A 26,403-nucleotide genomic window follows, 5' to 3' on the forward strand; every position below is an offset into this window, starting at 1 on the left:
AGTTAAGCATATTCGATGAGGGAAATTTCAATTTCAAAAGCCGCATATCACGAGACTAGTAAGTGCAGTTAAAGATTTCCCCTTTTTGATTGTTTAACAAGTGCCATAGAGGAACTCTTTAATAAAATTCTTAACAAGTTTGTGATGGGGTCGAATCTATGACTGTTTGTGGCCTTAAATGATCAGGATTCATCGTCGGCTCTCTATTTCTAAAGTGCACTACATTCTCTCTGGAAAATCAAGTTTGTGATAGCTTTAAATGATCAGGCTGCAATACGATAGTGTCAGTACATTCCCCTGGAACAACATCATAGTACCGAAGCAGAGGTCCTCCTCGAATGACCTCCTTTTAATGAGCAGAGAGTGATTTGATCTGCCTGGTCATGTATTGATGGGCGCATTTGGACCATGAACCGAAAGGTCGGACGTCCTGCGCGTGCATCTCTCTCCTAGGGGTCGTTCAAATATGCTAAGGTTCGTCCCGACTAACAAATTTATATTCTAAATTCAGTAGCACCACGGACTAGTATGAGAAACTATCCATCTCTCTGAAAAACTAGTGGTTACCATAACGTGTTGCATATGATTAATGCTCTCTACTGCTCCTTTTGGAGAAATCGTGATTCGTACTCGTCGAGTGCCATGTGGGGTGCGCAAAATGCATTTGCGCAGGGCCGTTCGATGCATGTTTGTCAATTATGTTGGCTTGATTGATGCTTGCAGCATCTGATTCGCGTCAGTCTCGACTATTGCGTGCTCCAGTGAGATGCACGTATTGTATTTTGCATCACTATCGCCGCCAGACAACATAACTGGCTGAGCAGAAGACAGCAGGAGAACATAGCGTCCAGGGGCGATGGTTGCGCAATGAGGATCAAGACTAAACGGGTTTCCCTGATGATAAAATTCAAAAACCTTGTGACCTTTGAATACGGTGGTCGGGTTTTGCAGCCAGGGAAATTTCCTCGCAATCTTTGAAAATGATAACGAAAGATTTGCGAAAAGGTGGCTTAAGGAAGGGGGGACTTACGTGACGTTTGCGCCGACAATGACACCTCCTTTGCGGTTGCGTTGGATTATTCTCCGTGCTGAGTTCGTTCTCAAAGCACTAAGGTTTTGGATGTGTTTGGTGATTGGACAGCACCCAAATTGAAAAACACACAAGTGATGTTAGAGGAGATAGTGGCAAAATTGATTTTTCCATCAGGCGGATTGGAGGGCCTACTCGCAACTCATCTCAAATGTGTTTGTGTTTTGAGGCAATGTTCATATGACACGAAGCGAAATAAGAACAACAAAAGATTTGAATGTGGTACGATAGGATGGCGCATAATGCATTGTCGACACGAACACTGTATGGGGAGCAGTTGAATGATTTGGCTTATTAATTGTAATCCGGATGTATCAATGCTAACTCAAAATCGTAACGCACACACCACGCGTTATTGACACAAATGAGCTACCCACACAGAAGCCATCTCTTCTCAAAGTTATGTTGGAGAGTAGCAATTGGCTGCCCTAATTGAGGTGAAAGTACGTAGAAATTAGATCAGGTCGTTGTCATTGTGAAAATCTTTTGCTCTTTTCCCTTTTCCCTTTTCCCTCTTTCCCCTTTTTGGGTACATGAAAGGCTTCAAAACGTGATAGACCGACAGGACGTCATGGGACTCAGGTAATAATACTAATGGTCGGGGTAAAAGCTCTCCTTGCCTTTAAATTGCTTGAGATTGAGTGGGAGAAGAACCACTACCCTTTGTACCATGCTGCCGTTGGTATTTCCATCGATTTCAACTATCAATCAAAAAAAAAAAAAAACTATCAATCAAAAGTATCATTTTCATGAATTAACGGCTAAGATTTATCGAGACATTAATGGAAACGTGACGTCCAGATTGAACTACGTAGATTTTGGAAAGCTCGGATGAGATATATAGTCCATCCTCCTTTCCATTCCTTATTTCCAATATCATCTGAAAAAGGAATCAGTGAAAAAAAAAAAAAAAAAAAAACAAAACAAAACAGTTTGGAAGCCTCAAAAAGAGAAACAGCTGGATGCGAACACAAAGCAGTTTGGGAAAAATGTTTGGAAGTTTCGTCATTTCACTTACCAGATATGAAAAAATCGTATAAAAAAAAAAACCAAAATTGTGTCAAGTCTTCTTTTTTCTTGAACGGAAAAGATGGTCTGAGTTCAAACCGTAAAATGAAGTGAAATAAAATAAAATAAAATAAAATATAAAGGTGATGCAGAGGGAGCTTCTGCTGCGCAAATGGTGGAGAATTAGTAGGGATTTGAAAGAATTTAGGCTTTTCTTTGGGCCCTCCACTCCAGGCATGATGATGATGCTCCTTAGCGGATGGGGTCCATCCATCTAAGATCCCCGGTGCCGCAATTTTCTGTAAATTCTTTCTACTTTCTTTCTAATCGTGTCTTTTGCTTCGAAAAAGAAAAAATAAAAGACAAAACAAAAACATTCCCTTGAGCCCCGTTTATTTTGTGAAAACGAAAATTTGAAAAATATTTTCATAAAAATAATATATAAAAAAAAAAAATGAATGAACAAGTCGTGAGATGGCACGAATAATGATGTCGCCATTTGCCAATGCTTCAGCGTTAGTTTCGTCTATGATGAACTATATTTCTAACTTAAATTAACAAAATGAAAGATAGGCTAACATTGTTAATCATAATTAACCAGATGAAAACTAACTAATTTACTAGATAAGTAGCCCCAAGTTATGATAAACATGTTGTCTTACGTGTTGATATCGTTACATTGTCATATTTACAAGACCGAGCGATCAAAAAAGAATTATCACAATGATTGCTCCTTTCTATCCTTTTGTTTCACTTTGAAAGAAGATAGATTGGTTTACCGTTACCGTCCAGAAAATTTTGTTGTGAACTTGGAATATTATGTGCAATTTTTCTCCTCACTAGCTTAATAAATTAGTCGATCGAATGCTGTGGCTTTTACTGTTGACACAGTAGGATGTGCAATAATTCAAATGGTTGACCGAGGAATAATGCCTCGATGGCTTTACACCTCAAGAAATGCGAGGTCTAGATTTCCATTTGTATTCCAAGTTATCTCTTTTGAGTTAGGCCACGATAATATTGTTTTCCAGGTCCTCTTATTCTAGTTTGTATGACCATCAAACTAGAAACGTTAATCTAATTCGATATCCAAAAGTCGACTTCAATATCATATGATCCATATAAAATAAAACAAAAATGAATGGATAAAATAAAAAATAAAAAAGCCTAAAAGTTATTAAAGAGAAAAAGGCGAGTGAAAGAGCTAGGACCTTTGTCCTGGGACCTTTGCCTAGATCCAAGGAAGATTGTCTGTTCTCGATTAGATCTGGGTGAGGGTTGCTGTCCATTGCCGAGACCCGATGGCCCTCGCCGGCCTTTCCACCGATAGTAGCAGGGCTACCTCGCAAGCGAGGGCACATGGGAGGCCTTACAAACCCGTGCCTCATGTTATCTTTTTTCAACTTTTAGGTTTTCTTTTATTTTTTTCTATATCACTTCCCTACAAAGTGGACTAAAAAGAAGAATATTCATATTGACAAAATCTTTTCTTCTTCTTCTTCTTAAAAAAAAAAGGCACATTGGCCCCATATATTAATAAAAAAAAGTCACGCCAACATTTTTTATTAGCCTAATTAAACAGAGTTAATAGAATAACTTTATTACACTAATGTGATAAATTTTAGAATTTAGTTAAACTTTTGAAAGTTTTATAATTTAATTACAAAAATAAATTCTTCAAATCGTTGAATTTTCGTGAAACAAACAAGTATAAGTGGATGTACTTACTTTGACATTCAACATAAGTTCATCACATCATTGGATTCCGTAGAAGAGATCAAAATGATGATAGTTATATCAGTAGTATGGAATAATTTGATAAATTAGCATCGAGCCTTCGAACAAGCGGTGTTCGAAATGATGCGAGGTATCTTTTTATGACCCAATTATCTAAAGAGTCCAATTATACTCCGCCACGTACATAACTTTTGGCATGACTCACATGCACCAGTGCATAAAATTTTCAAAAAAATCAATATCAAGTGCTAGAAAGAAGAGCCATCACTTACATAACTACTGGGCATAACTTACGTGCACCTGGTCAGGAGGAGGAATCCAACTTTAAGTAGGGGGAGGGAGCAGTAGTGGAGACGCACCCAAAGACCAACATCCGAAGAAGGAATAAAATTTGACCATCCACCGCTCATCACATCGATCCGCGGGGGCGACAGATTCCTTTGTCCCATGATGTAACAATGCAACGTTTAATCCCACCTAAACTACCAGATTACCTTCTCTCTCTCTCTCTCTCTTACATGCTTCAACCCCTTTTCATACAGAGCCGGCTATAACGCATGGAATCACATGCTCTATCTATCTCTCTCTCTCTGTGCCATGTTTTTCGGCTTTCTTTTTTGTGTGTGGGTTTCCGACTTTTTGCTTTAAGACCACAGCGGCTTTTGAAAGTTGGCGATTTCCTTCTCAAACACTCCATTAAAGGCTTTTTTTTCTCTCCTCTCTTTCCTCTCTTTTCCCAGTCTTCCCTTCACCTTTTCAGCTCCCCTCTTAAGCCATGGACAACGCAGCCCCATCTCAGTGGACTGCACAGGTACTCTCTCTCTCTCTCTCTCTCTTCCCCCAATACAATCATTTTCGGCTCAAGATTTTCTCTGCTCGAGTTGGTAGTTGGGGGCTTTGTGGATAAAAACTTTTTCCTCTCTTTGTTCGATTGCTTTGTTCCTTCCCCCTTCGACTTCAAATCATAAAGAAAAAAGAGAGGGGGAGGAAAGAAAAAAAGTTACCTTTTCTCCCCCACGAGATGATGTTCAGCAAGCAAAGCCCTCCACTAAATACGCTTGAATATATGTTGCTGTCGTTTTGGAGATCTTTCTCGAGTCCTTGAAAGTACTGCCGACTTTCTTCTTCTTCTTCTTCTTCTTCTTCTTCTTCTTTTCTCTCTTTTTCTTCTGTCTTCCTTCTGAAAAGTTATGATAATTTGTTTGTTTTGCTCTCTTCTGGCATAATCACTCTTCCAAAAGCCTTCAAAGCACACCTTCTTTGCTTTGGTTTTCTGTCTTTTTGTTTGTTTGTTTCTGCTCTTATTCCCCTTGTCTGTCTCTATTCATTCTGTTTTCTTCATGCCTTCCTTCCTTCCTTCCTATGGTTGTTTGAATTTCAGGGATTCCTTGGGGTGATTAATAATAACCCCCCAATGGAAATAGCATCATCACCGAGGCCCGTGTCCGTGAGCTTGCAAGAGATCAAGCCTACATGTGGAACCACAACAACGAGCAGGCCGCATAAGGATCAAGCCCTGAACTGCCCCAGGTGCAGTTCAAGCAACACCAAGTTCTGCTACTACAACAACTACAGCCTCTCTCAGCCCAGATATTTCTGCAAGACCTGTCGGAGGTACTGGACTGAGGGTGGGTCCCTCAGGAATGTCCCTGTGGGTGGCGGCTCCAGGAAGAACAAGAGACCCTCTTCGTCATTTTCTTCTTCGCCATCATCGAAGATCATCAAGCTTCCTGATCTGGTGGTGGGCCCGTCAAGTCTTCCTCAAAACCCTAAGACCCATGAAGCCCAACGAGACCTAAACTTAACATACCCACCTGATACTACTCCTACTACTGATCAACAAAATCCCAAGAGTAGCAGTGGAATTATTGCTTCTTCTTCAATGGGATTGAGCTTAAGCTCCTTCATGCCGCACATGCCTGTAGCATCTGACTCAAGCTCCAACTTTTATGCGGCCGGTGGCTTGAATTTCCAGCATCTCCTTGGTCTCAAACCGACGACATCCTCATTCGGTAGTTTTTCTGGACATGGGTTTGAGAGTGGTGGCTTTCTTGGGAGCCTCCAAGGGTTGCAAGAGAGCGGCAATGGTGACGACAGTAATGATGGTGCGAAGCTGTTTTTTCCCGTGGAGGATGGTTTGAAGCATCAAGTGACCAGTACTCCTCGTGTTGATGGTCAGTTTGGTCTTCAAAGTAGAGGACAAGGAGATCATTCAAATGGGTATTGGAATGGAGTGCTGGGCACTGGAGGATCATGGTGATTGATTGAGAAAGATTGGTATTCGATCATCATCACACGCTTCAAGGGTTTTGATTTTTTTTTCTTTAACCTTTTATTTCTTCTCTTCTTGGGATTGGATCGACTTGGTTGGGCTGGGGCGTTTGATGGGAACTAACAATCAGGGTTACATGGGATTTTCAACCCTTTTCCTTTCTTTCTTTTTGCCTATTATTTTCTCCCTCCCCTTTGTCTTTGAAGCTCATTTTGGGGTTGGCTTCGGAAGCTAGTCTGGGAATACTGTATTAGGTGTTCTCAAGCGTGGAATAGAGAGTTAGAGATTTAAAGCTTAAACGAAGTCAGATGGGTCTCGTCTACTCAGTTTGTACAGTTTCAAGATGTCTGAATGGTTGATTGCTAATTATCTGTACGAGCATGTTCACTGTTGTTTGTGTTCTTTTTACCCCCCTGAGCATGAATGAGTTGGAATGATGGCAGACAATCCCCCCTCTCTCTCTCTCTCTCTCCTGTTTTTTTTTTGAAGATGAGTCAGAGAAGGGTAGGTCTTATCAGCAACTTCTGGGTCTCGCGGAGAGATTCTTTTTCTTTTTTTCCCCTCCATGAAAGCTGCTGCTTCATGCAACAAAGCGGGGGATCTGATCTGAAGACAGATTAATTACTAGAAAGAAGGGAAAGGACCAGCTAGGGTTGGTACGACCCATCACCTTTTGCCTCACATGGCATGGCATGGCATGCCACTTTGGAGTCATGATGATGGCGGTGATGATGGTGGTGGTGCAGGCACCTTTTGACGATTAGATTACTCCGGTCATCAGAAGAGCAAAGTAGATATAGAGTCAAACAAATCTGAAACGCCTTTACTATAAAGTGACCCCTACACCCTTTATCCAACATTCCGTGAAAAAGTTTGTAGTTTTTAATGCATTAATCCCTTGCCGTCATGCATAATCAACATCTCGAAAATCGGAAGCTGCATATCAAGTATGTTTATCACTGTGCTGCGCTGCAGAAACTCGTTAAGATATTGCTGTGGATATACGACGCGAGTAAATATCCAGTTTTGTACACGCCTTTTGAGATGATTCCAGTGAATTTGATACTGTGCAGAAGATATTTGAATCTTTTCCTCCGAGAATATTTACTAATTCACCCGTTCTCCTCCCACCACCATTCCATTCCTCGTTGCAGTTAGTCAGTCCCAACGCGGCCGGATACACGTTGATGGCAACCGCGATCCATTCCCATGAAAAATCATTGCTCATTGCAAAGCCCAATGAATATATTCCGAGCTGCTTTTGCTCATTTCACGACAGAAGCAGGTTGCGAGATTTCACCGCCCTCTTCTCTCTCTGTCTCTCTCTAACATGAGCAGGGGCCCCGCCAAAACATTCCCCTCGGTAAGTGCGGCCGCGGGGGGCACATTAAACTCATTCTCTCAGCAAACTCCCTTCATCCAAACGTGCATTTTGCATCCCATGCTTTGATATCCGGCTGTAGCTGTGAACACGGTCGAAACGGAACGAAGGAGCGCCGGACCAGTCGAGAGAGGGACAGATGAATGACGGGTTCGGTCGGCGCCGACGCGATCCCAATCCGGAACCTCAAGTTGCCAACGCACGTTGGCCGCTGTTCGTGTTTGAGCCGTGTAGGGGAAAAGCATCCTTTATGATTGATCATCACTAGCGGTATTATCATAAGAGGAAAGCGGTCAATGGAATCAGGCGCCACCACCACCCCCGCTATTTCCATGAAAAAGGGTCACTTTCTTGCCAAACTGGGGGCCATCTATCTTGCCTTAACTTCCCCTTCAATCTTTCTCTTTGTTCCTCTAAATTTGTCGTTGCAATGGGCAGGACTTTCAAACATCCCTTGGCCCCTCGTACGTTTGGTGATAATGACTAAATGGGGATGATAGAAATAACCCGGTAACTCCTGTCGCGCAGCGTCGTCCCGATAGCATCATTGCCATTGCTCTTCACAGATCGATGGTCGCGTCGATCCGAAGCACAACCTTATGTTCATCTAGATCATTGCCGCTTAGCGGAATCCGGGATTGAGGGTTCTCTTTAATGTGATAGCGTGAGTTGAGAGAAATAAGCTTTTATTGGCAGCTGGTTTTGGCAAAAGCTTAAGAGAGATTCATCAGAAAAAGATAGGCTCATTAGGTACCAAGGTATGCAGAATGTCATCTTCAGTTCTTGACTTCTCGGCATCATTCCTAGTCATTCTGATCTAAGATCATTTGCTTCAAGGATGGAGAAGGTGCTCAAAAGGTTGAAATGAAAATACTTTTGAAGGGGACCATTAAAAAGTAAAGGCTCTTGTCGTCGAACTGCCGTCAAGATTTACAATTTTTAGATAGAGTAATTAAGTCCGGAAAACGTGTTGGAAAAGTGCAATCATGCATTTCCTTTAACTCTTCACTTTCTACTATTGAGAAATGCTGACATAGTACAATCTCTAGAACGATGCATGTAAGCAAGTTTTAAAGCGTAATTATTCAATATATGGAGTCATTCAAATTCAATGGAATTAATAGAATTTTCGATCACAATAATTGAATAAATTTCAGGATCTAATTATTCAATATATGGGTTCGCATGATAAAATTTCTATTTCTCGATTTTTCTATTTCTCGTTCCTCGGAGCAGGTTTGGAAACAATCCATTTGGTAATGTCAATCGATTTCTCTATTTCAAACTTGATTTCTATTTTAGAAATAAAGAAATCGAAGAAATCGAAACTGAAATTTTTAGCTTCTCGATTTTGAAACGAAATAGAAAATTTTTTTCTCAACTTTTCAATTTAGTCCAAAATATTTTAGATCACTAATATTGAAATAGAAATAGAAATAGTTAATTTAGTCCAAAATATTTTAATAATTTTTTAATATAATCATTTTCAATCAATATTGATTGAAAATCTTAACCATTGGGCCAAATGGTGGGAATTGAATGAACAAAGCTTCATTTGTTGCACGCAAGAGATTTCACGCATGATAATAGTCAACTTGCCACATTCATATTTAACGAGTCTTTCTTCACCTAGTCTTCCGTAGTACGCTAGACAACGGCTTTATCTAGCTAACTATTTTTTTAATCATAAACTTCATATTGAGACGGTAAAAAGGGGTCAAATCATTAGGGCTTCATCTGATTTTTCTTTTATAAGGAAAATAGATCTAATAAGGAATCTGTTGTTCTTGTAAGAGTGTTGATGAAAATATAGATTTTGATAATAAATTTTTAAATAATCCTAGTGTTGATAATTTTGAAAAAAATTGGTGACAATTTTTTAACATGGTGAGGATTTTTTTTAACAAAATTTGGAAAGAAATTGGAATTAGACTTGAAGTTAGGACTTTTTTAGGAGATTAGACTATTATAATCATGACTATCATTAGACTTATTTGATTAATGTGAAATCAATTTGGCAAAAACATAACGACATATTCACTACAATTGAATTTCAATTGATTTTTTTTTTGCCACGTTGTTTATTTTTCGAAAGAAAATATTATGTAATACGAAACGTAAACACATGTAATAGGAAATTCCATGAAATTGTATTTTCAACTTTTGTAATGTATTAGTATTATTTCGACTATTATTTTGTATTTGATGATTTCCTATGTTGTTTTAGTATTATTTCGATTATTATTATGTATTTGAGGATTTCATATGTTGTCATCTAATCAATTTCTATTCCTAGAAATTAAAATTTTATTCGTTATCAAACGGATTTTTGTTTTAGAAATAGAAATTTTGAGTCGTTATCAAACGGTTTTTTATTCGAAATCTTGTCAGGAATAGAAATCGAGAAATCAATTTTTGGTAAATCAATTTCTAGAACAGAAATTTTGTCATGCATGCCCTTATACTATTTGAAAATTCTGAGAATTTACACTTTCTTTTTGGTATGTTTCAAGACTTGCCCCGCGTTTATCTCGAAACATATGACAATCATGGTCGGCATACCACGTTATCTTGACAAATCAACAAATCAAACATTCACTCGACTAAACTGTCCGATAGAGTAGACAACAACTCACCATAATCATTACGGTTTTGACTTCTCCGAGCGACTCGTGGAAAAAATCAACAACCAGCTGTCCAAATCTTGACTATTCCACTAGAATTCGACCGGATTTCCCCTTAAAACCGTCTTAACGATAGACTACGGCCCGCGGGGACCTCATTGGTCAACATTGAGAGCACGAGGACCGAATCGAAAAGAAACTAAAAGTGGAGGGACTCGATGCGCGAATTCACTGAAAGAAACCAAGCTACGGCGGGCTTAGTCATGTTCGCGTAACCAAACAGGGCTAATTTCATCTCATCCCTCCATTTTTTCTGCAGCAGTCTTGTCCGCTTCCTCGCTGTCGTCACAATCACGGCCCAACATGGCTGCACGTATGCTGGCGCCGCTCCCGGCCACCGTCTCCCCGCCGTCGCCGCCGCCGCTCGGCCGCGTCTCCGACGACGCCGGCCCTCGCAAGAGAGCCGCCATTCCCTTCCCGAAGGCTCGACGAGCGCACGGACCTGCGCAAGCTGCTCAGCTTTCGCGCGGGACTAGCTTGACCCTCCTTGACGGGCCCGTCGATTCCTACGCCTACGCCTCGGTTCTTGAACCTTGCGAGTGCCCGAATCTTGGGAGGCAAGTGCACGGGCACGCCCTCAAATGTGGGTTTCGCGGGCATGAGTTCGTGGAGACCAAGTTGCTCCAGATGTACGGCAAGTGCCGTCGTTTGGGCGACGCGTTTAGGGTGTTCGATGAAATGCCTCAGAGGAACTTGTACTCCTGGGCGGGCATTATAGGTGCTTGTTTGGATCATGGGTTTTTCGAGGAGGGTCTCTTGTTATTTCGGGAACTACAGCTCGGGGACGTTGAGCTGGAGTTTTTCTTGTTCCCGATCGCGATGAAGATGTGTAGCGGTCTTGATGCGGTAGAATTGGGTAGACAAATGCACGGGATGGTGATCAAGTACCAACATCTGTCCAATATTTACGTGTGCAATGCTCTTATTGATATGTACGGCAAGTGCGGAAGCTTAGAAGACGCGAAGAGAGTTTTGGAGAGTATGCCTCAGAGGGATCACGTCTCGTGGAATTCTGTCATTACAGCTTGTATTGCCAATGGCATGGTCTATGAGGCGTTGGAGTATTTGGAGAATATGCTTTGTTCAGATGGTTTGGTGCCAAATCTTGTTTCGTGGAGTGCTATCATCGGAGGATTCTCGCAGAATGGTTATGATGAGGAAGCCATTGACCTGCTAGCAAGAATGATTATAGAAGGGTTTGAACCGAATGCACGGACTCTGGCCAGTGTTCTTCCATCTTGCGCCAGACTACAAGAGCTAAAGCTTGGGAAAGAAATTCACGGCTACATAACAAGACATAAGTTCATGTCTAACTCTTATGTCGTGAATGGTTTAGTAGATGTGTACAGAAGATGCAGGGACATGACAAGTGCTGAAAACATGTTTGAAAATTTTTCTGTCCAAAATGAAGTAGCTTACAACACCATGATGGTTGGTTATTTGGAGAATGGTGAAATATCGAAAGCCAGGGCACTGTTTAACAGAATGGAACAGCGAGGTGTCAAGAAGAGTACTATCTCATGGAATTCACTCATTTCGGGATATGTAGACAATTCCCTGTTTCATGCAGCTCTGGAACTGTACGTTTGTATGCTATTCGAAGAAGGGTTCCAACCTGATTCTTTTACTTTGGGAAGTGTTGTAACTGCTTGTGCTAATATGGCTTCTTTGAGACAAGGAAAGGAGATACATTCCCATGCGATTGTTCTAGGCTTGCATTCCAGTCCCTTTGTAGGTGGGGCCTTGGTGGAGATGTACAGCAAGTGTCGTGACATGGTAGCGGCGCAGTTGGCATTCGATCAAGTGGCTGAACGGGACACAACAACATGGAATGCTCTAATATCAGGCTATTCCCGCTGCAATGAGATTGAAAATATTGAAAGACTTCTCAAAAGGATGAAGCAGGATGATTTCGAGCCAAACATCTATACCTGGAACAGTATTATTGCTGGTTATGTGGAGAACGGCCATCATGATTCGGCTATGATCTTGTTCTCTGATATGCAGAGTTCAAGTTTGAGGCCTGATGCCTACACAATTGGGATGATCCTAACAGCATCGTCTAGATTGGGAACGATGGACCGAGGCAAGCAGTGCCATGCCTACTCAATCAGGTTTGAGTATGAATCTGATGTCTACATTGGAGCTGCCCTAGTTGACATGTACGCTAAATCTGGCAGCATCGTGCATGCGGTGCGGGCTTATGACAAAATTGCAAATCCTAACCTGGTGGCCCACAACGCCATGCTGACTGCATATGCAATGCATGGTCTTGGAGAAGAGGGAATTTCTCTGTTCCATCGACTACTAGTGGAGGGATGCAAACCGGATCATGTAACTTTCTTATCGGTTCTGTCATGTTGTGTCCATGCTGGAACGGTTGAAACTGGTTGTCATTTCTTTGACTTAATGGCGCGTTACAATGTGAAGCCCACGCTGAAGCATTACACTTGTATGGTTGACCTACTAAGCCGTGCTGGGCAGCTGGCTGAAGCTTATGAAGTTATAGTGAAGATGCCGGTGGAACCGGATGCAGTGGTGTGGAATGCATTGCTTGGTGGCTGTGTTATCTGCTGTAATGTGGGTGTAGGAGAGATTGCAGCCCAGAAGCTTTTAGAGTTGGAACCAGACAATGCTGGTAACTACACCCAGTTAGCGAATTTATATGCCCATGCCGGCAGATGGTCCGATCTGGCAAGAATGAGAAGGATGATGAAAGATCGGGGAATGCAGAAGAGACCAGGCTGTAGTTGGATAGAGGACAAAGACCAAGTTCATGTTTTTCTTGCCTGTGACATGTCTCATGATAGAACATATGAGATATATGATGCTCTTGATACTTTATCAATACACATGAAAAAGGATTTTGGAATTTGTCTATAATTCAAGTCTCATGACTAGCAACTGCTCCAAGTCCATTTGTACAGAAATTACTTATAGTCTAACTAGCACCTTCTAGTAACAAGTGGGCAAAAGGGGGGCTGATTTTTGTACCCCCAAAGACCATGGCTCAGTACATGCCGATTGATTCAAGAACCCGACGAGCTTGAATGTGCAGAGCTGTCAATCTCTGGTCCGGATCAAGAGTTGAGCCAAATTGACTAGCTGCCCATATCAAGGATGCAGATTTCTCCCCCAGAAGCTGCCTTATATCTTCGTGAACGGTTGCCATGGGAGACTTGTCCCTCCCGTTTACATGCCCAATGAGCAGCAGCAAGAATTCCCCGCACTTCAACCTGATCAGAGAGCAAAGTTTCTTTTTTAATGAACTTCTTGACATGATAGCAAGAATTGTCAGAAAAAAGGCTTTGATTTGGGCTTAAGAGCTGCCTGAGGTTCTCGTCGATTTGTTTGTCCCTTATGAGCTCTGCAACTTCCTCGATTCCACGGCACGATTCAAAGTCCTGTAGCAAAAGATTCAAATTCTTCAACTACATGTCTTTCCACAAATCCCGGATGGCTCAATCTCTTTGAGCCTTTGTATTGTTTACGTCGGTCTCAACCACTAAAGCATGACACAACACGCTTGCAACAGAGGAATGGCGCCTGGAAAAAGGGGAAGCAGCCTAAGCAAATGCTTGCAACTATTACACAAGATTGTGCCATTCTTTAACTACATCGGCAATTTAAGAGTCACAAGTGCCTGTATGATGAAAAAGCTTTTGAGATTTTGATCATAAATTGAACGCCATCTACGTCATCTAATGCTATGCAACTACAACAAACTGAACCAATCACAAAGGCTATGTTATAAACACTATAAGCACAGTACGGACAAAACCTCCATAGGTTGATGAATTTAACATTATAGAAATCTGATCAAGTAACTCGGCATTTGTCCATATTGAAGTAAGAAAGGAGAGATGATACCAGCTGATTGGCTGACGAATCCAACATGATAGAAATCAGAGCATCCAAGCAAGCACCTTGCTCCAGCACTCCCCGAGTGGAAAGTATGTTCATCAAAACCTGTCCATTACCAAATGTTACTTAATTCAGCAGTTAAAGAGACAGATTCAGATTTATTAGTAAACAGTAGGCTCTCAAACTCATAGAAAACTAGTTCATTTATTCCACTAAAAAATGGAATGAGATATATAATTTGGAACGTGGAGGTAAACAAGGAACAGATCCAAAGATCTTTAACAGAAGCCATCATTTGATGGCAAAGATCTTTACAGAAGCCATCATCTGATAGGAAATAATCATTACACTTCACTCGGTGCCTTTACTTTACAGCTCATCAAACTGAAGTGCAATGAAACCTACCACTTACCTGGACCCTTCCAATTCTCCTCATCCTCAAAGCAAGAATCATTTTCGCATTTCAAGCGACAAGTTGTCATATTAAAAAACATGTAATTTTATCATATTGAGGTCATACAATTACTGTCTAAAGATCCATACCAATAGTCCAGCACAAATTTATGTCTATCAATAACGCATTTGAACTGGGCCTATACATACAGGAATAGCCTTGTGCTGATGCGCCAAGATGGTGCTCTCTGTGTGAAGAAGACAGCAACCTTCTAAAACTCGAAGTGCCAATGCAGCTTCAGCATCTGTCGACGGACTAGTTATCTTCAGAGGCTCAACGGCAAAAATATGATCCAAACTCGCCACATTGCCTTCCTCTGCATCTTTTAATGAATGTTGAAACAAAACTGGAACCACTGCAAGTTTTCAGACAGACAAACATGAGTAAGACCAACCTAGAACAAGTCATATGAAGAAATTCATTGTTCATCAATAGCTCTCGCAAGGAACTACTTTTGACTCCAGAACATGCGCTCATTTTACTGAAACGTGATTGGCCTGCTTTGCTAAGTGGTGTAATCCATAATGTGCCTCAACCTCCACATGCATTGATAAACTCCATCAAGTCTGTTGTTGTCAATTTGTTGATTTATGTTTACCCAAATCAAGATATCTTCAAGCATACAATTTGATCTGGCACAGAAGAACTTGCCTATACACTCATCTACCAACTCCGAGTTCAGCTCAAACATCAAATCAAGCACATAGATTAAAATCACAAACCGTTGAAATTTGCACTACTATGTCCCCTGCCATCTCGATCAAACATATATAATCAAAATCCACTAACTATTTCATCCTTTCTCGAGCCAAGAAGCAGAATTTTAAGCCTCCGATCATTGAGGAATGCCACCAGCAACCAACTCCTAAACGCCACTAAATCCGTCTTCACACACACGGACACACACAGAATTGAGAGGGGAACGTCGGAGCTCGGGAATGCACAGGCCCTGAGATTTCGAACGATCGACATTGTCCCCTCGGTTAACCAAAGACCCCTCGGTTAACCAAAGACAACTCGAATTTGCCTCATCATTCGACTCTTCTCCTTTCCATCGAGGAGCAACCAAATCCGAAATCCAAACTCCAGACAGAACCAGCAATCGGGGAGCGCGACGAGAAGCGAGAAGAACCTTGGAGCTCGCGGACGGACTGGCTGAGAGCGAACAGCTCGATGGTGGTGTCGGACTCGGAGACGGATCGGAGGAACTTGAGGAGGCTCCGGAGGCCGCGCACGCGGAGGAAGGAGAACTCGGCGCGGGCGTCCCTGAGGCCGGTCCGGAGGGCCAGGGTCACCTCCCGGTACACCCGCTGCTTCGTGAGCAAGCCGACGAGCTCCTCCACCACCGCGAGCGGCGAGTCCCGCTCGGCCTCAGGGGAGGCGCCGCCGGCGCCGGCGTCGGAGTCGGCCTTCTTTAAGGCGTCGCTCCACAGAGGTTTCTTCAGGTACATCGCTCCCTCCAGTCGCAATCCGAGCCGTCCGCTTCTGTTCTGCGACACTGCGAGCGAGGCGATCGCGATGGCGAGTCGTTTCGGGAAATGAAGAGAAAATCGTTAGGGAAGACGATGACCCGGCACGTGCTGCCCCTCGTTTCGTTAGGCCACGTTTAGTAATGAGTCTAATGACTCTGTTTTCGAAAATAGATTCCAATCATGAATGATTTTTTTTTTTATTCTATTCCTGAAAATAGATTATAAGCATTTTAAGTTGTTCAGTATCTGTCTAAAATTTCTGATTTTAAAATAAAATTATATTTGGTACTATAGTGCATTTCAAATTAATTTCTTTTAATTTTTATACTTTTTTTCTTTTCTTTTTTTCTTTTTTTCTCTTATTCTTCTTCTTCAGGCCGGTCGTCGGTCGGCAATCAGCCATATGAGGGTTGGCGACCTCACGGAGCATCGTCGGCTCTCGGCGAGACAAGCCCTCGTCGATCGAGCCTCGTTGGCAGCTAAGCAAGGCACCCAGCCTTGTCGAGCCTCGCTGGTGGCCAAGTCGGCCTCGCCGAGGCTGGGCGAGGCTTGCCTAGCCACCAGTGGGGTTGGGCGAGCCTCGCCGAGACTGAGCGAGGCCCACCTGGCCATCGGTGAGGCTGGACGTTGTGAGAATTGCCCAGCCTCGGCGAGGCCCAACCCCGGCAAGGTCGAGCCTCGCCGGTGGCTAAGATTGCCTTCGGCGAGCTCACCAAACCTCACCCTGACCTAGCGAGCCTTTGGCAAGCTCATCGGACCAATTGCAGCGACCGGCGGTGGTGAACGGTTGTGGACAACAACCGTGTGATTGAGGAAAAAGAAAAAAGAAGAAAATAGTTGGTTTTGATTCTTTTTTATTTATTTTTTATTCTGGAACAAGAATCACATTTTTTATTATTCTTGATTCTACTCCCAATCTATTCCCGATAACAAAAATTTTATCAAACGCGATTTTGTTTTCAAATTAATTTCGAGAATAAAAAATCAAAATTTGGCCTGTTTAAATGGTTAGCAAACAAGGCCTTAATGTGTCATTTGTTACGGGGCCAAATTAGAATTTTCCAATCAATAAAACGCAATTTCAGATTGGTCTCGATTTCCTTCAATTTTCTCATTTTTGCCCCTCTCGCTGAATTTTGAATTTTGAATTTTGAATTCCTAATCTTTTTACATAGTGAGTCGAAGTTGATTTTATCAAAAAATGGCATCGCTATCATTATCCGATATTCAAAATTATCCCTCTCCCTTTTTTATTTATTTCTTTTTGTTGTTGTTGGCCAAACGTCTCCATATATCCGTTTGCCATACCCTTTATATTGCCGATCAGGTTTTGCTTACGTGGATCGTCTGATTGCTAACATATACCATCCGAATATTAACACCTCATAGGTGTCGAATCAAAAAAAAAAAAGAAAAAAAGAGAACCCTAACCTCAAATCACCTTAATCCAAACCCTCCTCACCATCGGCCTTCGCCTTGCCTGCCCTTCTACCTTAACCACCTCGCCAATGTCGACACCACTGCTCACTGCCGTCCAACTTGGATCTGATGATCATGGTCGCGAGTTCAGACTTTAGCAACCATGGGTGCTGCAAGCTCGAGCCCATGACCTTAAGTTCGAGCAACAATGGATAATTTTGTCAAAGGTGCAAACACTCACGTGTTATTTTGCACAATCTTTTTATGTAGTCTGATCCTCTTGCTTAAGAAAAGTAGCAGGCTCCTCCAACGATATCATTCGGGATGAACATTTAACGAGGAAGAGCAGGAGCATTGTTTTTAGTAAAAGGCTTTTAGCCAAACCATTCTCCTTCAGACTCTAAAAGCCAGAATGAAACGCAGTCCATCAGAACTACAGATGCAGTTGCAGCTAGCCGGAGAAATGCACAAACAGTAAGTGCTCAATTGAGTTTAAAGCAGCAAGCACCGCATCCATTGCATCCCCGACCTGAACCGTATATAAGCCATTTCTCAACCGAGAGTATTCGAGTAGTGATTACTAATATTCGTATTCTATGTCCTTTCATAATTCATTGTCAGACTCTGGAATTTTGCTGGACAACTTACTAAAACGTCTCTTCAAGACAGCAATTACTAGCCTTTGATGCCACAGAAATTCCCAGAAACACAAGACAGTCAACAAGTTTCATGGAAAAACAGGGTGATGATCATTTCAAGAGGCGTCCACAATCCACACAGCATATGGAAGGAATCGACAGTGAGAAACAATGACGTTTCCAATTGGGAGAGCATCTATGTACAACACAAACATTAACAACATTGAACAGATCAAATCAAATTAGGATGGAACAAGTGGAAAGCAGGCCCATAAACGTTGTGGAGTGCTACCAGTTTTCCTTGGCAATCTTTGCTTTCTCGAGAATGAATTTCCCTTCCTTGTACTTTTGCGAAACTTCGTAAGCTCGCTCATATTTCCATCCCAACAACTCATGGCAGTCGGCGCAAGAGATATCGGCAACGGTGTGAAGACCGGTTAAGAGATGCCTATCCTCTTTGCGCCCAACAACAATATTCATGGCATGAGAAAACAGAAAAGCTCGGCCATTTCTTCCCTAGGGACATGATTACGAAAACAAAATCATCCTGAAAGTTTTTGTTCCAGTCAAACCAATAAAGGCCACAGAAATTCAAGAAGAACAACAACATAGTTGGTCATGAATCTGCCAGAACTACCCAAGTACAATCTATTTATAATTCTTAAGGTGGAAAAAAGAGTCATCAAAGGATATATCAGTGAATTTGAAACTCATTGTTCATATGCACAACCGATTATAACATATTAGCACAAAAGGTTTGTCTCACTGCTTTTAAGGTTTTAATTTTTATCACGAAGAACTAAAGCAGAGATTTTACAACCACCGTCCTTTGAGTTCAAGACTGCTTTTCGAATTCAAATGACCATCCTCCCTCCTGAATCAAAATTGCCATCCAGTGAACCAGTGAGAAAGGACTCTATGGCCTCAATCCTTCTAATTCGAAATCAACATAAACATACGGATTGCAGAACCTACTGCAACCTCCATTCACATAAAACAACAATCCAAACGATCGGCACTCCATTTTCTTGGAAAAGAAAATTTGAAGGAGGCCTCACCTGGAAAGTCTTAGATATGATATCGTTGTGCATCGCAACATGATTACGGCACTTGTAGCAGCTATATATCCCAGGCCCCACGATTTCCGCCATCCAAACCCACTAGTGAAGCTCCAACGACCCAACTGCTCGAGCAAAGACAAACAAGAACCGAGCTCAGGAAAGGAAACGAATCGCGGTGAACCGGAAAGCAAACAAATCAATGCAATTCACAAGAACCCAACTCGGAAAACCAACCCAACATCAATCCCTCACATTGAAACCCACCCAGAAAAGGGAAAACCCAAAAAAACCCAGCAATGACTCGACAACCTGAGCAGCAAAACGATGGGCACGAACAGGGCGTGGCTTTAGCGTGCAAGTTTCCGCCGAAGCGGATTTATGCTCGAGCGGAGATTCGTATTATTATATCGGGGACCGACGGAGACGGAATTTATATTAAAAAAAAAAAAAAACACCCATCAAAACGGGCCGGGTACGCGACCATCATCACCAACCCATCCAAGTGCCCAGACCAAAAAAAAAAAAAAAAAAACACCACCGAAAGCCAAAGTCCGCTAGAAAGCAAAGCATCGGGGCTTGATTTCGAATCCCATCGAAACCCTAATCGCGGGAACGCCCGTTGGGGCGATCCGGGGGACCGAGATCATTCGTTGCTTGGGCTTCACGACGACGCCCGATTGCTTCGCGCAGAAGCACGAATCGCAGGGAGGATCGGAATCGCGCGCGAATAAAGGCGTTCGGAACAAACCGGTGAATATCCTCCGCACCGAAATATGCCGCAAGCAAGCTATAGAGAGAGAGAGAGAGAGAGAGAGAGAGGACTGACCCGTGTAGAACGACGAAGAAACGAGGAGCATGGCTTCTTCCCCCGCTATAGAGAAAGACACAGAATCCGCTTGTCAGTCAGTGGAGGAATTTCTGCAATTCTTTTAAGTTGACGCGATGGCCGAGCCGGGAAATGGGGTGGGCCCGGGGCGGCCCCACGCGCCGCGTTAAGCGAGGGAGCGCCACGCGCGCGCGGGCCCGTGGGCCGGAGGAAGCGGGATCCGGTTCTCCTCGGGCCGTGAGTGACGGCCCGGCCCATTTGATTGGGCCCGGGAGAGATTGATGAGTGTGGGCCTGAGCCCCCCTCCGTTTCTGCCTTTCGGACTTGGGAAGAGCCGCTGTCGTGTTGAACAAGTGCAAAGATAGGTTAAAGAATGATTTCACTATACTTACTCATAACCTAAAACAGCGTGCCGGACACCCGTTGGTCGTTGGATCCAATCCACTTTCGGTTGGGGCGGTACCTAAAAAATCAAGCGACGGTGACTAAAATTGTCTACGCATCACTTAAAAGTTGTTCAGGTGATATCTCCAACTCAGAAATTTTCAAGATAAGTTTTAGAACTAATTTACAATTTCAATACAGGTTGAGGGCAGAATTGAATCAATTGAAATATTCGTGGGTCTGGGACTTAATTGAATAAAACGATAAGTTCAGAATCCATTATATTTAATACATAAAGGTTGGGACTGGTGGTGCACTTTTCCCATGTCAAAGTATAGGAAGCTAACCACTCATCAAGAAAACTATATCCAATCACTTTGAAGGGAAAACCTAAGAGAAAGACTTATGTTAAGTAGTCTAAATAAACGCTATGTCATTCGCACCTCAAATATTCTCGACCGGATCTTTATAAAATGTTATGGAAGCGGGTCACAATTAGGCTGGTACATTAAAAAATAAAATAAAGTTATGTCACAATTAAGTAATAACATCACATATCAAGGAGCAAAATAGATTCCTGTCTGATATACTTAGACAATCTATGTATACATCTAAATAAGTAGTTGATTCCAGATTTTATGCTAAACGAAAGAAAAAGAAGTGGAGAACTCCATCTGCTCATAGTCAACACGCGCATGAGATTGATAAATAAATAGAAACTCCAACAAAAGATATGATGATATAAAAATAGTCATTTGAAAACATTAGATATCCCTGTTCCACATTTGCATTTTTTTTTTTTTAAACATACATACATACATATATAAATATAAAAATATATATCTGCCGGCTGGCTATTATTTTGCTCAATTGAATACACATTTTCTCTCTAATTTCCAACAGCCCGCAGAAGGAGTTTGGGAAGAATCTTTGAAGAAAGATGCTTTAATAAGCTGTTCATCTTATAGACGAAATTTAATCTCAGCTTCTGATGAAAACTTGAAGATGTGTAGAAAATGCATCGGCATCATCAAGCCCCAATTCATACAGCCACAAGCAGATGCTGCCGAAACAGCAGGAAGGGAAACGGGAAAACACAGTAACACTGGATCCAATTCACAGCTCCCAGTAACATAACGTGAATGAATTGATATGTAGCGAAACCAGCATATGCATCCAGTGAGAACTTATCTCGGGTGATTGCCGGCGGCATTCTGCTTCCACGGAGGGCGGTGGGGCGGCAAAAAAGATGCCCTGGACGGTGACCGAGAAAGTGACAGATGAGCCGGACCAGTACCCTGCCGTGTCCGACTTCTCCAGCTTTTCTTCTAATAGAAGCTCCAGACATGTTAGGGCTTCGAGGGTGGCGCGGAGGAGAAGCATACAAGAGTGATATTGATTCGGCTCGCCTTCAGCCGGTGGAAAGAAGGCCACGCACAACGACCACCGAGGAATCGACAGATGAGCCGGATCAGTACCACGCGTGTCTACTTCTCCAGCTTTCCTTTTTTTTTTTTTTTTTTTTTTTTCTCCCGGTTTTTCCAAACTTGTTAGGGTTTCCTCCATGGATGGAGAGCTTGGAGCATCCTCTCCTCTCTCTATATATGCGTGTGCGGAGAGAAGCTGAAGCACAGGGTTTCGTAAGCAAAAAGCGCACGAGAGAGGACGTGGCCATCATTGAAGCTAACGTATATAATACAGGATGGAGCTTTTCTAAGCATGGTATCAGGATTTTAGGAATTCCCACTACATTGAATCCTTTTACTGTTTATCTTCTCGATTTTTTTAAAGAAGCACTAGGCAAATGCACTGCATCGGGGGAGTATTTTTTTTTTTAATTGCCAACGCACGTGAAACAGTACGGATTTGAATGTGCCAGATAATTGATATGTATGAGAAAGTTGAGAAAGATAACGCGTATAATAATATACAGAGTTATCCAACCGAACCAATCATGTTGTGAAAAAAAAGTACTAGAAGGGATCGCAGAAAAAAGCTAAATTTTCTATATGGAACACCTTTTTAGCTAATATAGATTATTTTGGCATTATTATTTTTGTTTTAAAAAAGCGTTTTTGGTAAGATGTTTGTATCATAAGATGGTAGGATAATCGCATGAATTCTCTTGTTGTGTTCTTATATTAGATAGTGAACTAATAAACCATATTGAAGTTTTAACTTTGTCCATTAGAATATGCAAAATTTTAATTATTCAAGACATTCGTAATCATGGTAAATATTTATTTTCATATTGTGTTAGACAATAATAAAGTAACATAAGTTAAATATGTGTTGATTAAGTAAATTAAATTAATTTACATAATGACTATAGGTGAAGTTAATTTTGAAGCGGACCACTAGGTAAGTTAAATTTGAAAGTATATACTCACACAAAAAACTTCCTATGAACCCATTTAAAGATGAACTAATCTTTTAGAGGAGATTGATAGTTTTTCTACTCATAAGGAACTCAATGGTTTATCAGCAATTCAATCAAGAAAAAATAAGATAGAGATTTCGGGTATTGTTTGTATCATTTATCATAGTATTCCAATATCTCATCCTCAATTTGATTTTTTATATAATAAATACATGCAGAAAATAAATGAATTGTTTAAAGCTGGATTTAAAAGGATTCCAACAAAAGAAAACTAAATCAAAAATCAATACAAATACATGAAAGATACATCAATAAATTGTTTGAAAATATAAAAGAGCAAAAGAACAATTGGATTCTTAAAAGATAAGTTGAAAAATTACAAAATACAATCTTCGATTAGATTTATATTACAATAAGGCTGCGTTTGGCAGTCGAGATAAAATTCGAGATATGATAAAATTTATCATATTATGTATTTGGTGCTTGCTCAAGATATGATAAAGGGAGATATAAGGGGGATATAGACATAATAAAATTATCCCATGGGAGAGGTGGGATCAACGTGAATAAGATTTCTAGCATTTATAATAGGAAAGTTATTTTTATTGAATGATAAACTTTTTAAATTAACAAAATTGGAATTATATCTTAATATAAATAATATTTGAATTCTAATCTAAGAAATTTAGAATAACAAAAAAAAAGCTATTTTAATTTAATCTTATTTTTATTTATATATTCGAATTTAATTATATTTTATAAAATAATTCAATATATATTTATATTTATTATATATTTTAGGTATTTTAGTATTTTAGGTATATTAGTACAATTTACTATTCAATAAAATTTTATTAGAGAACAGTGGGAAGGAAAAAAAAAAATTAATAAAAGAAAGGAAAATAAAATAAAAAGCAAATAGAATAAAGTGAGTAAGAGTGATGGGAGAGATAGTTATTTCTCTCGAAGGAATTTTTTTTTTAAATGAACAAAATTAAAATTATATCTCAATATAAAGAATATTTGAATTCTAATATAAGAAATTCAAAATAACTAAATAATAATAATATAATTATTTTAATTTAATATTATTTTTATTTTTATATATTCAAATTTAGTTATTTTTTATAAAATAATTTCAATATATAAATATAAATACATATTTTTTTATACATTTTGTATATTTTAGTATTTTGATTATATTAGTACAATCTACTATTTAATAAAATTTTATTCGAGAATGATGGGAGGGGAAAAAATAAAAAAGAAATTAATTAATAAAAAGAGGGGAAAATAAAATAAAATAAGCAAGAGTATCGTGATATATTTTTCCATCTCAGTTTATAAAATTTTTGGTTCATTTTTGTTAATGTGTCGTTTATACCAAATTATGTACATGATATAATGTGGATATATCCGACTTTATTGCTATAATTATCAAACAATGGATATGATATACTAAAATCCTATAAATTTTATATCCTATTTTATCTAGTTTTATCCCGATTAGAAATTTGGACGAGCAAATGTAGCCTAAAAGAAAAAGGAAAAATAAATCAGATAAAACCCTATGTTTGTGGGAGAAAAAGGAATCGCAACATTTTCAGGAAAGATAAAACTATTTGGTGGAAGAACGATACTTTCTCCCAATACACCCCTACATTAGTGCTTTAAAAAGATATGAGATTTTGCTCTTTTAAGTGAAATCTTGTTAACCACTAAGGTTGCCTCTGTGATCACTCTTCTCACATGAAAATGAGGAGGTGGGGAGTTTGATTTTCCACATTCTCAAGGGATTGGATTTGGAAGTGGGGACATTTAGTTTCAAGTGTAGGGTTGCAAAAAAGTATGGTAAAAGTTTGAAAATAAGTTGAGAATTAGAATAGAATAGACAAAAAAAGAAGTGAAATTTTGTTATTTCTGTAGATATACCTTGGATTTATCAATGCAAATGGCTCTTCAAATTGGCAACATAGGGGAATTCCTCATGAAGTAGTGTTGATTGTGAGTAATTACGCTAGTCATTCTAATTAAGCAGGCTACAAAAACAACTTTAAGCAACTATATAACTGCAAAAATAATAAAATTTACTGCTTAAAATAAACACGTTTTTATTACCAAAAAAATTTATATCTAAATATTTTCATAAACAATGAAAATATTTTTCGTTCATTAATTTTTGTAAGCAATACAAGTGGTCATATTTAGGAAAATGTTTTTCAGATCATTTATTATTTACAAAACAAATGGAGCCTACGTATCTTTTGCTTATACAAGTTGCAACTACTATCAATTTAAACAATATTTATAATATGTGTTATTTTGGAAATTTTTCAATGATACTAGTCGTAAAGGCTCATCTTTGATATGATTTTAGGCAACTTTTTTTTTTTCCCAAACGTTATTTCTATAGTTTTTTTTTCCAAGTTGCAAAAAGTATATTAGCTCCAATAAATGAAAAGACGGAAATACGATAGAATTATTTTGAACAAGATTCAAATATAATATATTATAAGTAATGAGATTTGACAAAAAAATATGATATGCAGTCTAGTGGTACGTAATTACATGTCCCCAATTCAAATCTCCCAATCCTCTATTTTGTTCAGTTTGATGGTTTTGGGCAATGTTATTTCGGAACATTGCATTAAGTTATGGTAACATGGACGGAAAGTGTTCCTTACTAAAGTTTTGAGTGAATTGCATGAGGCTAGTTATGTAGTATTTGTGCGAGTCCTTCGTCAATAGATTGACACATAGCAATCCACCTTTCGACCAAACCTAACTTGCTCTACCTCTCTCATTTCCTATGTTTTTGAGTAGTCACCATCTAAGTAGTAATGACACTTTTTGGGAACTTTTGCGTTGTGTCAATTGCACTCTCCGATACTTGGTCAACAGGTGTTGGATTTTCTGATACCTAGTCAACTCTTCCGACGCTCTTTGATATGCAAGTTTGAAATTCTGACATATAAGTTCAGAAATTCCGACATGTGATTTAACTTATACGGGATAAATTTTAAAAATTTTCAATAAATAATGGGTCAAAAAGTAATTATGTATTTGACAAAAACATGTAAATATGTAAAAAAAAAATATAAAAATAATAATAAAAGTGAAAAGCAAAACAAAACTTAATTTTCTCTTTCTTCGACTCTCACTTCTCGTGACACACAATTCACCTTCCAAATTTTTTTTTCTCTTCTCTTCTGACATGTGAGTCCCAAAATGTGGATTATTTGTTTTTTTCTCTAAGTTATATGGATTATTGAAATTGAGTTAAATTTGTCAAATTGAAACAATGAATGACATTAATAAATGATGGATTAATTTTTTTTTTTTTAGCATAAACTCATTATAGGATCTTTTATTATTATTTATTATTTGTGAATTTGAATCAAATTAATTTGATTAAAATAATCATAAAAATGATAACTTATCATGCTATATAAAAATATATTTTTGGTATATAACGTGTCCTAACGTGTCGAAATTCTTTTAAAAAAAAAAGAAAACGAAGTGTTGGTGTATCATGTCATGTTACATCGCGTGTCGTGTGTCAATATCAGTCTACTTAGATCACCATACCTCCTCCACTGGAGTGGTCATCGCTACCATCACCAAATTCTATTATCATTGTCGTGTTTGGCTCCATCTTTCCCCTTGGCTATGTCACTCTCTACATAATTCAATAGGTTCCTCCCTCCCTCCCTCCCTCCCTCCCTCGATAGTG

General features: G+C 39.9%; 4 protein-coding genes across 6 annotated transcripts; 2 read left to right on the forward strand and 2 right to left on the reverse strand.

Moving 5' to 3' along the window:
* The first annotated feature begins 4,372 nt into the window (after nt 1-4,372).
* On the forward strand, nt 4,373-6,515 carry LOC104424530 (dof zinc finger protein DOF4.6). Of its 2 annotated transcripts, none has more exons than XM_010036990.3 (2): nt 4,373-4,646; nt 5,217-6,515. In XM_010036990.3, exons 1-2 carry the CDS (start codon nt 4,611-4,613, stop codon nt 6,093-6,095), a joined length of 915 nt encoding a protein of 304 aa, XP_010035292.1. In that variant the 5' UTR covers nt 4,373-4,610; the 3' UTR covers nt 6,096-6,515. The 2 variants fall into 2 exon arrangements, with proteins under 2 accessions (XP_010035292.1, XP_018721434.1); XM_018865889.2 differs by lacking the exon at nt 4,373-4,646 and adding an exon at nt 4,653-4,942.
* A 3,847-nt stretch (nt 6,516-10,362) lies between these two features.
* On the forward strand, nt 10,363-13,495 carry LOC104424532 (pentatricopeptide repeat-containing protein At2g13600-like). Its single transcript, XM_010036992.3, has one exon. The coding sequence runs from the start codon at nt 10,476-10,478 to the stop codon at nt 13,053-13,055; it is 2,580 nt and encodes an 859-aa protein (XP_010035294.2). The 5' UTR covers nt 10,363-10,475; the 3' UTR covers nt 13,056-13,495.
* LOC104424531 lies at nt 12,989-16,076 on the reverse strand. The gene is made up of 5 exons (XM_010036991.3): nt 15,623-16,076; nt 14,640-14,845; nt 14,043-14,141; nt 13,503-13,576; nt 12,989-13,408 (listed from the first exon to the last, which is right to left on the reverse strand). Exons 1-5 carry the CDS (start codon nt 15,939-15,941, stop codon nt 13,183-13,185), a joined length of 924 nt encoding a protein of 307 aa, XP_010035293.1. The 5' UTR covers nt 15,942-16,076; the 3' UTR covers nt 12,989-13,182.
* A 2,030-nt stretch (nt 16,077-18,106) lies between these two features.
* Nucleotides 18,107-20,034, reverse strand: LOC104424533 (protein yippee-like At4g27745). Of its 2 annotated transcripts, none has more exons than XM_010036994.2 (3): nt 19,907-20,034; nt 19,078-19,202; nt 18,107-18,535 (listed from the first exon to the last, which is right to left on the reverse strand). In XM_010036994.2, the coding sequence occupies exons 2-3, from the start codon at nt 19,168-19,170 to the stop codon at nt 18,308-18,310; spliced, it is 321 nt and encodes a 106-aa protein (XP_010035296.2). In that variant the 5' UTR covers nt 19,171-19,202; nt 19,907-20,034; the 3' UTR covers nt 18,107-18,307. The 2 variants fall into 2 exon arrangements, with proteins under 2 accessions (XP_010035296.2, XP_010035297.2); XM_010036995.3 differs by lacking the exon at nt 19,907-20,034 and adding an exon at nt 19,390-19,530.
* Between the last annotated feature and the right edge of the window lie 6,369 nt (nt 20,035-26,403).

The sequence above is a fragment of the Eucalyptus grandis genome, chromosome 11 (genome assembly GCF_016545825.1).
Source record: "Eucalyptus grandis isolate ANBG69807.140 chromosome 11, ASM1654582v1, whole genome shotgun sequence".
Lineage (NCBI taxonomy): Eukaryota > Viridiplantae > Streptophyta > Magnoliopsida > Myrtales > Myrtaceae > Eucalyptus > Eucalyptus grandis.